Genomic DNA, 13,255 nt, shown 5'->3' with positions numbered 1-13,255 from the left:
AGATGGTTGTCCTTCGGGAAGTTTCTCCAATCTCCTCAGAGGAACTGAGCTCTGTCAGTGACCATGGGGTTCTTGGTCACCTCTCTGACAAAGGCCCTTCTCTCCCGATTGCCCAATTTGGCCCGGGAGAGAATTTAAGGCCGCTGTGTTCTTGGGGACCTTCAAGACATTTTTTGGTACCCTTCCCCAGATCTGTGCCTCGACACAATCTGTCTCAGAGCTCTACGGCCAATTCCTCCTTGGTTTTTTTTCTCTGACATGCACTGTCAACTGTGGGACCTTAAATAGACAGGTGTGTGCCTTTCCAAATCATGTCCAATCAATTGAATTTACCACAGGTGGACTCCAACCAAGTTGAAGAAACATCTCAAGGATGATCAATGGAAACAGGATGCACCTGAGCTAAAGTTTGAGTCTCATAGCAAAGAATCGGAATACTTATGTAAATAAGTTATTTCAGTTTTTATCAATTTTTTTAATTTTCAAAAATATCTAAAAACCTGTTTTAACTTTGTCATTATGGAGTATTGTGTGTAGATTGAAAAATATATATCATTTAATCAATTTTAGAATAAGGCTGTAGAGTAACAGAATGTGGAAAAAGTTCACTGGTCTGAATACTGTCTGAATGCACTGTATATATAGTACATCCCACTGGGTTTAATTTACCATAGAAATACATCTAACCATCCTGTGATGATGGAATGAGACGCTGTTTATACTTTCAAAACATCAGACAGATATTCGGAACGTGTTCTTTTAAACTTCATCTGTGGTCGATGGACCTAGTTTTAAAGGTCTCTCTCTAGCTCGCTTGTTCTCTCTCTTGTCCAGATTACGGGAATGGAATCAAGCTTACATCAGCCATACCAGGTGCCGACATCAAAGTGCTCATCAACTTTAACGCGCCCAACCCCCAGGACCGCAAGAAGTTTACTGACGACCTGCGGGAGTCCATCGCCGAGGTCCAGGAAATGGAGAAATACAGGATAGAGTGTGAGCAGACATTTTAGCTCTTCCTCTGTCCCCCTCTCCCTCCGTCCCTCTGTCCCCCTCTCCCTCCCTCCCTCTGTCCACCTCTCCCTCCGTCCCTCTGTCCCCCTCCCTCCCTCCCTCCCTCTGTCCCCCCTCTCCCTCCCTCCCTCTGTCCCCTCTCCCTTTGTCCACCCCCCTCCCTCCCCTCCCTCCCTCTGTCCACCCCTCCCCCCTCCCCCTCTGTCCACCCCTCCGTCCCTCTGTCCGCCCCTCCCTCCGTCCCTCTGTCCACCCCTCCGTCCCTCTGTCCACCTCTCCCTCTGTCCCCCCTCCCTCCCTTCCTCTCTCTGTCCTCCCCTCTCCCTCAGTCCCTCTGTCCCCCCTCTCCCTCTGTCCCCCCTCCCTCCCTCTGTCCCTCTGTCCATCCCTCCTCCCTCTGTCCCTCTGTCGCCCCTCCCTCCCTCTGTCCCTCTGTCCGCCCCTCCTCCCTCTGTCCCTCCCACCCCTCCCTCCCTCTGTCCCTCTGTCCACCTCTCCCTCGCTCCCTCTGTCCACCCCCTCCCTCCCTCTGTCCCCCCCTCCCTCCCTCCCTCTGTCCCCCCTCCCTCCATCCCTCTGTCCCCCTCTCCCTCCGTCCCTCTGTCCCCCTCTCCCTCTGTCCCTCCCTCCCTCTGTCCAACCCTTCCCTCTGTCCCTCTGTCCCCCCTCCCTCCCTCTGTCCACCCCTCCGTCCCTCTGTCCACCTCTCCCTCCGTCCCTCTGTCCCCCTCTCCCTCTGTCCCCCTGTCCCTCTGTCCCCCCCTCTCCCTCTGTCCCCCTCCCTCCCTCCCTCTGTCCACCCTCCCCCCCCTCCCTCCCTCCCTCCCCCTCCCTCTGTCCACCCCTCCGTCCCTCTGTCTGCCCCCTCCCTCCGTCCCTCTGTCCACCCCTCCCTCCTTCTGTCCCCCCCTCTCCCTCCCTCCCTCTGTCCCTCCCTCCCTCCCCCTCCGTCCCTCTGTCCCCCTGTCCCTCCCTCCCTCCCTCTCCCTCTCTCCTCTCCCTCCCTCCCTCCGTCCCTCTGTCCCTCTGTCCCCCTCTCCCTCTGTCCCCCCTCCCTCCCTCCCTCTGTCCACCCCTCCGTCCCTCTGTCCGCCCCTCCCTCCGTCCCTCTGTCCACCCCTCTGTCCCTCTGTCCACCTCTCCCTCTGTCACCCCCCCTCTCTCCTCCCTGTCCCTCTGTCCCTCTGTCCCCCTCTCCCTCTGTCCTCCCCCTGTCCCTCTGTCCCTCCCCTCTCCCTCTGTCCCCCCCCTCCCTCCCTCCCTCTGTCCACCCCCCCCTCCCCCCTCCCTCCCTCCCTCTGTCCACCCCTCCGTCCCTCTGTCCGCCCCTCCCTCCGTCCCTCTGTCCACCCCTCCCTCCTTCTGTCCCCCTCTCCCTCCCTCCCTCTGTCCCCTGTCCCTCCTCCCTCCCTTTGTCCCCCCCTCCCTCCCTCTGTCCCCCTCTCCCTCCCTCCTTTTGTCCACCCCTCCCTCCCTCTGTCCGCCCCTCCCTCCGTCCCTCTGTCCACCCCTCCCTCCTTCTGTCCCCCCTCCCTCCCTCCCTCTGTCCCCCCCCTCCCTCCCTTTGTCCACCCCTCCCTCCCTCTGTCCCCCTCTCCCTCCCTCCTTTTGTCCACCCCTCCCTCCCTCTGTCCACCCCTCCCTCCCTCCTTTTGTCCACCCCTCTGTCCCCTCCCTCCCTTTGTCCACCCCCTCCCTCCCTCTGTCCCCCTCTCCCTCCCTCCTTTTGTCCACCCCTCCCTCCCTCTGTCCTGTCCCCCCTCCCTCCCTCCTTTTGTCCTCCTCCCCCCCCCCTTTGTCCACCCCTCCCTCCCTCTGTCCCCCCCTCTCCCCTTTGTCCCCCTCTCCCTCCCTCTGTCCACCCCTCCCTCCCTCTGTCCACCCCTCCCTCCCTCTGTCCACCCCTCCCCCCCTCCTTTTGTCCCCCCCTCCCTCCCTTTGTCCCTCCCCCTCCCTCCCTCCCTGTGTCCCCCTCTCCCTCCCTCCTTTTGTCCACCCCTCCCTCCCTCTGTCCACCCCTCCCTCCCTCCTTTTGTCCGCCCCTCCCTCCCTTTGTCCACCCCTCCCTCCCTCTGTCCCCCTCTCCCTCCCTCCCTCTGTCCACCCCTCCCTCCCTCTGTCCCCCTCTCCCTCCCTCCTTTTGTCCGCCCCTCCCTCCCTTCCTAGCTGCCGTGGGTCATGTAAACTCAGTCAAATAGAGGCAGAGAGGGCCTCATGGTCCTCATTACTAATTCACTGTTTATGAGGAGGACTATCTATAGAGTTCACAGGATGGCTATCAGGATGAGGACTATCTATAGAGTTCACAGGATGGCTACCAGGATGAGGACTATCTATAGAGTTCACAGGATGGCTATCAGGATGAGGACTATCTATAGAGTTCACAGGATGGCTATCAGGATGAGGACTATCTATAGAGTTCTCCCAGGATGGCTACCAGGATGAGGACTATCTATAGAGTTCACAGGATGGGCCAGGATGAGGACTATCTATAAGTTCACAGGATGGCTTCAGGATGAGGACTATCTATAGAGTTCACAGGATGGCTATCAGGATGAGGACTATCTATAGAGTTCACAGGATGGCTACCAGGATGAGGACTATCTATAGAGTTCACAGGATGGCTACCAGGATGAGGACTATCTATAGAGTTCACAGGATGGCTATCAGGATGAGGACTATCTATAGAGTTCACAGGATGGCTATCAGGATGAGGACTATCTATAGAGTTCACAGGATGGCTATCAGGATGAGGACTATCTATAGAGTTCACAGGATGGCTATCAGGATGAGGACTATCTATAGAGTTCACAGGATGGCTACCAGGATGAGGACTATCTATAGAGTTCACAGGATGGCTACCAGGATGAGGACTATCTATAGAGTTCACAGGATGGCTACCAGGATGAGGACTATCTATAGAGTTCACAGGATGGCTACCAGGATGAGGACTATCTAGAGTTCACAGGATGGCTATCAGGATGAGGACTATCTAGAGTTCACAGGATGGCTATCAGGATGAGGACTATCTAGAGTTCACAGGATGGCTATCAGGATGAGGACTATCTAGAGTTCACAGGATGGCTACCAGGATGAGGACTATCTAGAGTTCACAGGATGGCTATCAGGATGAGGACTATCTAGAGTTCACAGGATGGCTATCAGGATGAGGACTATCTATAGAGTTCACAGGATGGCTACCAGGATGAGGACTATCTATAGAGTTCACAGGATGGCTACCAGGATGAGGACTATCTAGAGTTCACAGGATGGCTACCAGGATGAGGACTATCTAGAGTTCACAGGATGGCTACCAGGATGAGAACTGTTTATAGAGTTCACAGGATGGCTACCAGGATGAGGACTGTTTATAGAGTTCACAGGATGGCTATCAGGATGAGGACTATCTATAGAGTTCACAGGATGGCTATCAGGATGAGGACTATCTATAGAGTTCACAGGATGGCTATCAGGATGAGGACTATCTATAGAGTTCACAGGATGGCTATCAGGATGAGGACTATCTATAGAGTTCACAGGATGGCTATCAGGATGAGGACTATCTATAGAGTTCACAGTATGGCTACCAGGATGAGGACTATCTATAGAGTTCACAGGAGGGCTATCAGGATGAGGACTATCTATAGAGTTCACAGGAGGGCTATCAGGATGAGGACTATCTAGAGTTCACAGGAGGGCTATCAGGATGAGGACTATCTAGAGTTCACAGGATGGCTATCAGGATGAGGACTATCTAGAGTTCACAGGATGGCTATCAGGATGAGGACTATCTAGAGTTCACAGGAGGGCTACCAGGATGAGGACTATCTAGAGTTCACAGGAGGGCTATCAGGATGAGGACTATCTAGAGTTCACAGGATGGCTATCAGGATGAGGACTATCTATAGAGTTCACAGGAGGGCTATCAGGATGAGGACTATCTATAGAGTTCACAGGATGGCTACCAGGATGAGGACTATCTAGAGTTCACAGGATGGCTACCAGGATGAGGACTATCTAGAGTTCACAGGATGGCTACCAGGATGAGAACTGTTTATAGAGTTCACAGGATGGCTACCAGGATGAGGACTGTTTATAGAGTTCACAGGAGGGCTATCAGGATGAGGACTATCTATAGAGTTCACAGGAGGGCTATCAGGATGAGGACTATCTATAGAGTTCACAGGATGGCTATCAGGATGAGGACTATCTATAGAGTTCACAGGAGGGCTATCAGGATGAGGACTATCTATAGAGTTCACAGGATGGCTACCAGGATGAGAACTGTTTATAGAGTTCACAGGATGGCTACCAGGATGAGGACTGTGTTTGTGGGATTCATCAAAGGGAAGCAAACAGAACACTATTTTTAAGAACGAGTCAAACGTCCAAAACGATTTAGGTGCACTAACAATGCAACATTTAATTACTATGCATATGCAATAGTTACCGAATGTATACTAATAGTCTATGAGAAAATAAGGCTAGTGCCAGTGATGAAATTATTTGAGGAAATGGACAACTATTTTGTGTCTGAAAGCTAGCACTGAAACAAAGACACACACACACTCCTCACATTACTCTCTCCCCATTTACCTCCCTAATCTTTTGCATTTGCACACACTGTACATAGATGTTTCTATTGTGTTGTTGACTGTATGTTTGTTTATGTGTAACTCTGTGTTGTTGTTTTTGTCGCACTGCTTTACTTTATCTTGGTCAGGTAGCAGTCAATGTGTACTTGTTCTCAACTGGCCTACCTGGTTAAATAAAGGTGAAATAAAATCATGTGTATGTTGATATACAGCTGAGCTGGAGAAGCAGAAAGGGGTGGTGAGGCCCAGTATGTCCCAGAGCTCTGGGCTGAAGAAGGAGGCTGGCAACGGCAACATGAACCGTGCCAGTCTGGACGACACCTACACCATGGGCGAGGGCCTGAAGAGGAGCGCCCTGAGCAGCTCCCTCCGTGACCTCTCCGAAGCAGGTAAGGTCAAAGGTCATCATTGTGTTCACCAGAGGGTCCTTTCCTGGGCGAGACCCTCTGTTTTGTTACCTCCTTACTGGTCCTATAGTGATATAACTCAGAGCATCCAACATTGTGTTTTAGAGCACCATGCATTAATGTCACACTTCTTCCCTCCTCCCCTAAGCTGTATTGATGATCAATCAAAACATTGTTCCAGTGAGATGTTCCTATGAAATAACTAAAAGGCTAGTATGCCTGGACAGGGGGAGACTCCACAGGATCATTGAGCTTAAGGTCCTTTGTAAGTTTAGTCCCAAGATGATTTTCTGATACTGGTGCCCTACCTCAATGTGAAATAGCATTATTATAACCTGGGATATGAAACGAGAAGTAGGTGAGTGCCATAGAAAAATACACCTTTCTAAATGAATAAGCTATTTGGTATGATATTATCCATAGGCCTACTTTGGAGGATTTGCCTGCTCACTGAAAAGTGATATTGAAGGATGGCTCTCTTCCCTGTATCTGAATCCAAATATACTTTATATCTCAATGAACACCTTTGATTTTTGCACCTTTACGTGTCACATTCTCATTCTTAAATCCCTATTGTTTCTCAAAACATTTCATGACGAGCTTTGCTTGTTATAGGTTTAAATAATCAACCATTTATTCACTCACCCTACCAGTCATTCTCTCATTGCTGTGATTCAACCCCACTGAGCTCAATGGGGATATGTTCTCATACAATAGCTGACAAAAGATGAGATTTGGTTCCAAAAGGACAACAAACATCTCATTGTCATGAATATCAGTACTTCACATAGCATCTCTGACTCTAATGCGCAGCACCTTGAGGACATGTCATTCATTCTGGATCTCAGTTATGTTAAGACATCATGGTAACGTAATGAAATCCATATAGGGGTTCTACAGTCCTACTGTATCTCACATTGGGAAGTATTTGCTCTGTTTCCATTGTCATGTTGGATACTGTACTGAAACACTGATATGATAAGGTTAGTCAGTGCTGAAGTCGATAGAACGACGTGGCGTGTCCACCCTCCTGTGTGTGTGTATGGTTACGCCCTAACTGTCTAATCGCAGGACGTGGCATGATAGTGTGGTCATTTCCTGTGTTGTTTTCTTTTCTCGTTATTCTCCATCTCATTATGTACTTCCTGATATTTCCATTCCCATTGGGTTTTCTCCTTTCTCCATATGTGAAGACTGGTCCTGTATCCCATTGGCTGAGCCTCTAACAGTGGCAAACCGCTCTGTTTGTCCCTGGGCCTTTTCTGTATTTGCTCGTACATCTCATGTGCAACAGCCATTGTATTGCTTTTGATGTTCCTCCTCCTCCGTGACTGTCACTGCCATTGGCTCTCTTCAAAGACAGCTGTGACCTGCCCTTATGACAATCTACATCTTGTGACAACATTAAATCCCTGTTGTCACATTTTATCAGGACCATTTTTTTTTGAAACACTGGATAATCTTCACAAGTTGTAGAGTATACTTTGCTAAAGGCTTTGTAGTTATGCAGATGTCCTCAGCTTAATGTTACAAAAATGATTTCCTTGTCCTTTTTTAGTTTGAGCCCATGCCGGAGATTCGTTCTAGCATCACTTGAGTATTTTAGAAAGCTTATTATCAGAAATCTAGGATATATAATATGAATAGTGTAGAAGTACACAGACCAAATGTTTGTCTTTATCTCTGAACAAATCTGCAAAAAATAATGGACTTAACTTCGCCACAACAATACCTACCTATCAACTGGTTCCCCACACTCTTCCTGACCCCCTGATCTCACCTCAGCCCAGATTTATCTCAGCTTCCAGTGTATTACTCACAACCCCCTGCACTGCCCCCTAGGGGAGAGGAGGGCTGCCTAAACCTCTGTAGTTGATCCAGGAGTGCTGTCCTATCCATCTCTAATCTGTGGTATTGCATGTCTCGGGCAGGCAAGCGTGGGCGCCGCAGCAGTGCAGGATCACTAGACAGCAATATGGAAGTAAGTTGGAAGCAGCTGGTATCCAAGCTACTCTCTATGTGATGATGTGCACTGTCAAAACACTCCGTACATTTTTTTTGGTCTTGCACCCCCCTCTGCTTCATAGACTCTCAGTTCATTTAGTGTTATGATCATTTTTTTTTCTCTCGGATGCCTTTTAACAACCTGCCTGCCTCGGTTCGTGTGCATGCATGGGCTGCCTGCCTCTGAAGCTGGCCTTGTCTAGATGGGAGACATTTCTTGTTTTGGTCATGTGGCCAGTTTGCCCTTTTTCTAGAAACAAGCATGACTACTACTATTCTCCCTCCCTCCCTCTGATCCCTGTGTCGTCATCGTACCCTCAACCCCTCCCCCAGATGTTTGTTGTCCTCCATTCAGCCATGTCCAGACCCTCAGTTTTACTTTGGGGTTCTATTACCAAAGTCAGGGGTGCCAGTGAATACCTGTTGTAGCACCTACTCTCCCCCCAGTGTTATGTAACCCTAAAGCCCCTCTCCTGTCCCCTATTCTCACTCTGCCAGCCCTGGTCTCTCTCCTGTCCCCTGGTTCCTCTCTCTCACCACCCTGGTCCCTCTCCTATCCCCTGTTCCCACTCTGCCAGCCCTGGTCTCTCTCCTGTCCCCTGGTTCCTCTCTCTCACCACCCTGGTCCCTCTCCTGTCCCCTGTTCTCACTCTGCCAGCCCTGGTCTCTCTCCTGTCCCCTGGTTCCTCTCTCTCACCACCCTGGTCCCTCTCCTGTCCTCTATTCTCACTCTGCCAGCCCTGGTCTCTCTCCTGTCCCCTGGTTCCTCTCTCTCACCACCCTGGTCCCTCTCCTGTCCCCTTTTCCCACTCTGCCAGCCCTGGTCCCTCTCCTGTCCCCTGGTTCCTCTCTCTCACCACCCTGGTCCCTCTCGTGTCCCATGTTCCCTCTCTGCCAGCCCTGGTCTCTCTCCTGTCCCCTGGTTCCTCTCTCTCACCACCCTGGACCCTCTCCTGTCCCTGGTTCCCTTCTCTCACCACCCTGATCACTCTCCTGTCCCCTGGTTCCTCTCTCTCACCACCCTGGTCCCTCTCCTGTCCCCTGGTTCCTCTCTCTCACCACCCTGGACCCTCTCCTGTCCCCTGTTCCCTCTCTGCCAGCCATGATCTTTCTCCTGTCCCCTGGTTCCTCTCTCTCACCACCCTGGTCCCTCTCCTGTCCCCTGGTTACTCTCTCTCACCACCCTGGTCCCTCTCCTGTCCCCTGGTTCCTCTCTCTCATCACCCTGGTCCCTCTCCTGTCCCCTGGTTCCTCTCTCTCACCACCCTGGTCCCTCTCCTGTTCCCTGGTTCCTCTCTCTCACCACCCTGGTCCCTCTCCTGTCCCCTGGTTCATCTCTCTCACCACCCTGGTCCCTCTCCTGTCCCCTGGTTCCTCTCTCTCACCACCCTGGTCCCTCTCCTGTTCCCTGGTTCCTCTCTCTCACCACCCTGGTCCCTCTCCTGTCCCCTGGTTCATCTCTCTCACCACCCTGGTCCCTCTCCTGTCCCCTGGTTACTCTCTCTCACCACCCTGGTCCCTCTCCTGTCCCCTGGTTCCTCTCTCTCATCACCCTGGTCCCTCTCCTGTCCCCTGGTTCCTCTCTCTCACCACCCTGGTCCCTCTCCTGTTCCCTGGTTCCTCTCTCTCACCACCCTGGTCCCTCTCCTGTCCCCTGGTTCATCTCTCTCACCACCCTGGTCCCTCTCCTGTCCCCTGGTTCCTCTCTCTCACCACCCTGGTCCCTCTCCTGTTCCCTGGTTCTCTCTCTCACCACCCTGGACCCTCTCCTGTCCCCTGGTTCCTCTCTCTCACCACCCTGGTCCCTCTCCTGTCCCCTGGTTCCTCTCTCTCACCACCCTGGACCCTCTCCTCTCCCCTTGTTCCTTTCTCTCACCACCCTGATCACTCTCCTGTCCCCTGGTTCCTTTCTCTCACCACCCTGGTCCCTCTCCTGTTCCCTGGGTCCTCTCTCTCACCACCCTGGTCCCTCTCCTCTCCCCTTGTTCCTTTCTCTCACCACCCTGATCACTCTCCTGTCCCCTGGTTCCTCTCTCTCATCACCCTGGTCCCTCTCCTCTCCCCTTGTTCCTTTCTCTCACCACCCTGATCACTCTCCTGTCCCCTGGTTCTTCTCTCTCATCACCCTGGTCCCTCTCCTGTCCCCTGCCTGTCCTATGGAAAGAAAGCCCAGAGAGATTAGAAGCTCAGGGAGGTAGGTTATTTTACAGCAGTATCTCTACAATATCTCACTATCAGAACTCTTATCAATGGGCTTTTTTTACACACAATATGAAATAGTCAATATGAAAGATGTGGATTTCATTCATCATCATTTATTCATTCCATGTGTTCATGTGTTGGTTTTAGAATCTGGGGAACCTTAAAATGTCATTCCACTTTCAAAGAAATCTATAGGGTCTCTTTACAACCTTGGACAGAGCATGCAACAAATGAAGGGCTTCTGAAACGTGGATGAATTACATAAATGATAGAGTTGGAACTAGAACAGGGGAGAAGTGAACAGAGTTTTTGTAAAATGTGCATACCAGAGCTCCAGTATCGCTGCTTCCCGCTGCCTGGTTGAATGCTATCCTAATATGGATAGAGAGTATGCCTGTTACCTCCTCTGCATGTGGATCCTCTGCCTCCATTGTTTTGAACCATTTACATGTGGGACTCTGTGCAGGTTTGGAAGGTGTTCAACAATATGAATATGTATCGGCCTGTATAGTTTTGATGCATCTATTATGAAGGTTCAGTTTTCAAATCTCACAGACACGTTGAACAGATTTGACACGTTATGAATTTGAGATTTGTTTTGAAATGTAGGTTTCTTCATTTGTAACATTGTCAAGAGTGGCCATAACACTAATATTCCATTCATTATTTGTCTGTCCACCATCATGAGATGCCAATTTTAGTTAATTATTTTGCATGCTCTGTCTGTAACGTTGTGCAACTTGTTGTTGAATATGCAGGCAATTAGCACCATTTCCATGAGGGGGTACCGTAGCCTAAATTATGGTAGTTTAGACTAGTAGGAGGTACTATGTGAATGTCCAGTTATATTAAAGGTACGGATAGATATGATGTCCCCTTCTTCTCTCCCACAGGGGTCCATCATTAGCAGCCCCCACACACGCCGGAGAGCCACAACCCCCCGAAGTGAGGGCCCGCCCCGGGGCCACCCCACCATCCCCAACTCCTCCTCCCTCCTCGGGTCGCTCTTCGGCAGCAAGCGGGCAAAGCCTTCATCCCAGAGCCATCCACCTCTTCCTCCGCCCGGTCACCCCACCCTCATCTCCCACACGCCCCATCCGTCCAACCTCCACCACACAGCCCAGCAGGTAGCCCAGGCCCAGCTCCACCACTCCCAGTACTGCCAGCAGAACCCCCCTCCCTACCACCACCACCACCACTACCACCCCCCGCCCCACACACAGTACCACCAGCACCCGGCAGCATACGCATCCTCCTCCACCCACTCACACCAACACCCGCTTGTACCACAGCACAGTCACAGCACCCACGGCCATCATGCCTCCCACTCCCAGCATGCCCTTCATCACCACAGTCAGCAGCAGAGTCCGGCACACTCCAAAACCAAGCACAGTGGCATCAGCACCGTGGTGTGACGAGAGAGAGAGAGAGAGAGAGAGAGAGAGAGAGAGAGAGAGAGAGAGAGAGAGAGAGAGAGAGAGAGAGAGAGAGAGAGAGAGAGAGAGAGAGAGAGAGAGAGAGAGAGAGAGAGAGAGAGAGAGAGAGAGAGAGAGAGAGAGAGAGAGAGAGAGAGAGAGAGAGAGAGAGAGAGAGAGAGAGAGAGAGAGAGAGAGAGAGAGAGAGAGAGAGAGAGAGAGAGAGAGAGAGAGAGAGAGAGAGAGAGAGAGAGAGAGAGAGAGAGAGAGAGAGAGAGAGAGAGAGAGAGAGAGAGAGATTGGACAGAGGGTATACTGTCCATGGCCTGTCCACTGTGTTCCACTGCTGTGGTTGAGATGGACCTCTGGCAGTCACTTGTATCCCCTCCCTATTTCAGCATCTCACCAATATGCAGTTGGAAACCAGACTCAATTCCTCCACAAAGGACCACGGCTCGAACCTTAGAGTGGGGGCCTCTTTTTTTTCTGTCTGGGGTTGAGAGAGGAGGTGTTTTGTACGGGGAAACCCTCCTAATCCCTGTGAACTCACACCAAACCCGGCTGTGACGGCTGAAGAGAACCGTGCATCTCTGTAGGCCGCTCTACATTGCTCTGTTCTTTCAATAGTCTGTCTTCCCTTCGTGTAAGGAGTTGGGACAGGCCTGGGAAAACATTTCTGACTGTTTTCTCTGTCATGATGGCATATTATATTACACAGTCTTTTTAATCAAAGCTAGCTTTAACACTGCTTTCTTGAGGTTTGTGAAACCCTTTCTTTATTTTTAAGAATGCTATTTGTTGTTGCCTCTCGTAGAATTCATGAAGTGTAGAAAAGCTAGGTGTAATCATTTCACAATACCTAGACCAATGGACAGGCTAACAACTGAGGAACAGTCTCAATGGTAGTAGTTCTAGTGCTGCATTTACTGTAGATGACAGCTTTACGTGTTGTCTCCTAACTCTCATTAATAAATGTGCCAATTACTAATGCATAAACTATTTAGTCCAGACTTCATGTACAGTATATTGTGCGTAAAGTACCTTCTAAGATTATACAACCATTATTATTATCATTAGAAATGAACTTTCTCAGTATTATACTGACTCTATGGTAACAGGATAAATGGAAAGGAGGCGTGAACCCACATTGTCAGGCAGACCAATAACCTGCTCTGGTACCGATTGCCTTCCAACCAGAGCATTGAGAGACTCAGGAATGCAGCTGTGGCACATGGCCCTACTAGTGCTGTATAAAACCTTAGAGTGGACAGACACTTCTTGGCATGGGTATTTACTGAGCATATGTTGCTCATCTGCTGGGTAGATGGGTCCCACTCAGCTCAGTAGAGTACTCCTTCATATGTTTAGTACAGTGAGTAAGGACATGTAGTAAGATAGCAGTGAAGATGTGTAACAGCTCTCTTGTTGAGCGATGTGTAACAGCTCTCTGTATGCTGGCTCAGCTCACAGCTTGCCTGACCTATCGGAGACTTTACCGATGGACCCACAGTAGAGCTGGTAACGTCTCATGCCAATGATGCAGCTGCATTCTTGACTCTTCAAATGGAAATACAATAATCATTTATTTTTCTTTCATAATTTACTATATTTTTGTTTT

At 50.6% G+C, this 13,255-nt stretch overlaps 1 protein-coding gene across 8 annotated transcripts in view; it reads left to right on the top strand.

Annotated features, from left to right (window-relative positions):
- LOC112222218 (IQ motif and SEC7 domain-containing protein 1-like) overlaps nucleotides 1-11,684 on the top strand; it is a 234,861-nt gene extending 223,177 nt beyond the window's left edge. For 7 of the 8 annotated variants that reach the window (XM_042303993.1, XM_042303995.1, XM_042303994.1 and 4 more), the window contains 4 exons: nucleotides 835-996; nucleotides 5,822-5,998; nucleotides 7,948-7,997; nucleotides 11,116-11,684. In XM_042303993.1, coding sequence (XP_042159927.1) covers nucleotides 835-996; nucleotides 5,822-5,998; nucleotides 7,948-7,997; nucleotides 11,116-11,637 — 911 coding nt within the window. In that variant the 3' untranslated portion in view covers nucleotides 11,638-11,684. The remainder of the gene's footprint in view (nucleotides 1-834; nucleotides 997-5,821; nucleotides 5,999-7,947; nucleotides 7,998-11,115) is intronic. The other variant, XM_042304000.1, reaches the window with a different exon arrangement.
- The last annotated feature ends 1,571 nt before the right edge of the window (nucleotides 11,685-13,255 follow it).

Source organism: Oncorhynchus tshawytscha, linkage group LG22 (assembly GCF_018296145.1).
Source record: "Oncorhynchus tshawytscha isolate Ot180627B linkage group LG22, Otsh_v2.0, whole genome shotgun sequence".
Lineage (NCBI taxonomy): Eukaryota > Metazoa > Chordata > Actinopteri > Salmoniformes > Salmonidae > Oncorhynchus > Oncorhynchus tshawytscha.
Note: the sequence above shows the minus strand (reverse complement) of the source record. Positions and strands in the feature narration are given on the sequence as shown.